We start from the raw sequence: 1,193 nt of genomic DNA, 5'->3' as shown, positions 1-1,193 counted from the left end.
TCTAGCAGTATATGGTAGAGGTGAGTGAGTGTATGCAGCAGAGGGTTCCCAGGGCTCCCTGAGGCAGGGGTGCAGTGAGGAGTATGTGAGCCCAGGGGTGGGGTGTCTGGGGTGACTCACCCGGCTGCACTGTGTCCCCTCCTGGGATGGGGTGGCCTCGGGTAACAGTCAGGAGCAGGAGAGGGAGCAGCAGCAATTGTAGCATGGTGCAGGAACTTGCCAGCTTGCCTGTGTCCTAGGACCCGTGTCTGGGAGCTGTCTACCTGGCTGTGGTGGCGTCTGTCTCGTCACTTGTGCTCTCTGTGTGTGTCTATGTGTCTCTCATGAGGTTGGTGTGTTCTGAAATGTTTCCGTGACCCTCCCCTGTTTGTTCGGCACTTCTCGGTGTGTCTGGCTCCCTGTGTGTGCCTCTGTGTGCCGCTGTCTAGCCTGTCAGTATCTCCCCCTTAGTCGTGCCCCTATGTCTGTCCTGTGTCTAAGTGCTGTCTGTGTCTCCGGATTGTGTGTACAATCTGTGTCTGCCCCCTCCGCTGCACTTCTTTATTTCCCCGGGTCTCCCCCCCTCCTCCTCCTCCTCTCCCCTTCTTCTTTCCTCTGAGTCCCCCCACGCTGGGTGTCTGTTTTCTCTCTCTGTCTCCTGACTTTTGTTGTCCTGTTGCTTCACCTGTCTGTGAGTGTGTATGTGCCTGTCTGCCCTGTGTCTGGCTGCTGCGTCTGGGAATGCGCCTGCACTCTCCGCTACGTCTGGCGGACTTGTCTTCTCTCTGACATGTGAGAACATTTCTGTAACTTTATCCACTTGCCCGTTGTGTGTATGTGGGTGTGTCAGTGTGTGCCCGGTGCTTGCCCTTCAGCACTGCCCCCCTGCTCAGGTATGTGTTGTGTGGAGGAGCTGGGCCACCTTGGCTGATGTATGTCTGTCATTCCTGTCAGTGTTTTATTTGTCTGTACCAACTATCTCAGCATTTGTTTGGCTTCTGGGGCATGTCTGTCTGGCTTCATCAGTCTGGTGATATTTATCTCCTGCACTAAATATGTGGTCAGGGGAGTCCCTGGGACCCCCAGGTTGGCATGCTTCCAGTCAGCCCCTTATCAGATGTTCTGCTCCTCTGTGGAGAAGACATTTATCTAGCACTTTTCCTTTATTCTGGAAGACTACAACAGGCTGTAAACATTAAAAATTTCCACTACCA

At 54.0% G+C, this 1,193-nt stretch overlaps 1 protein-coding gene across 1 annotated transcript in view; it reads right to left on the bottom strand.

Moving 5' to 3' along the window:
• The window catches only part of FSTL3 (follistatin like 3), a 94,375-nt gene extending 93,836 nt beyond the window's left edge, over positions 1–539 (bottom strand). The window contains exon 1 of the mRNA XM_069964453.1: positions 121–539. Coding sequence (XP_069820554.1) covers positions 121–205 — 85 coding nt within the window. The 5' untranslated portion in view covers positions 206–539. The remainder of the gene's footprint in view (positions 1–120) is intronic.
• Positions 540–1,193: the final 654 nt, after the last annotated feature.

The sequence above is a fragment of the Dendropsophus ebraccatus genome, chromosome 3, assembly GCF_027789765.1.
Source record: "Dendropsophus ebraccatus isolate aDenEbr1 chromosome 3, aDenEbr1.pat, whole genome shotgun sequence".
Lineage (NCBI taxonomy): Eukaryota > Metazoa > Chordata > Amphibia > Anura > Hylidae > Dendropsophus > Dendropsophus ebraccatus.
Note: the sequence above shows the minus strand (reverse complement) of the source record. Positions and strands in the feature narration are given on the sequence as shown.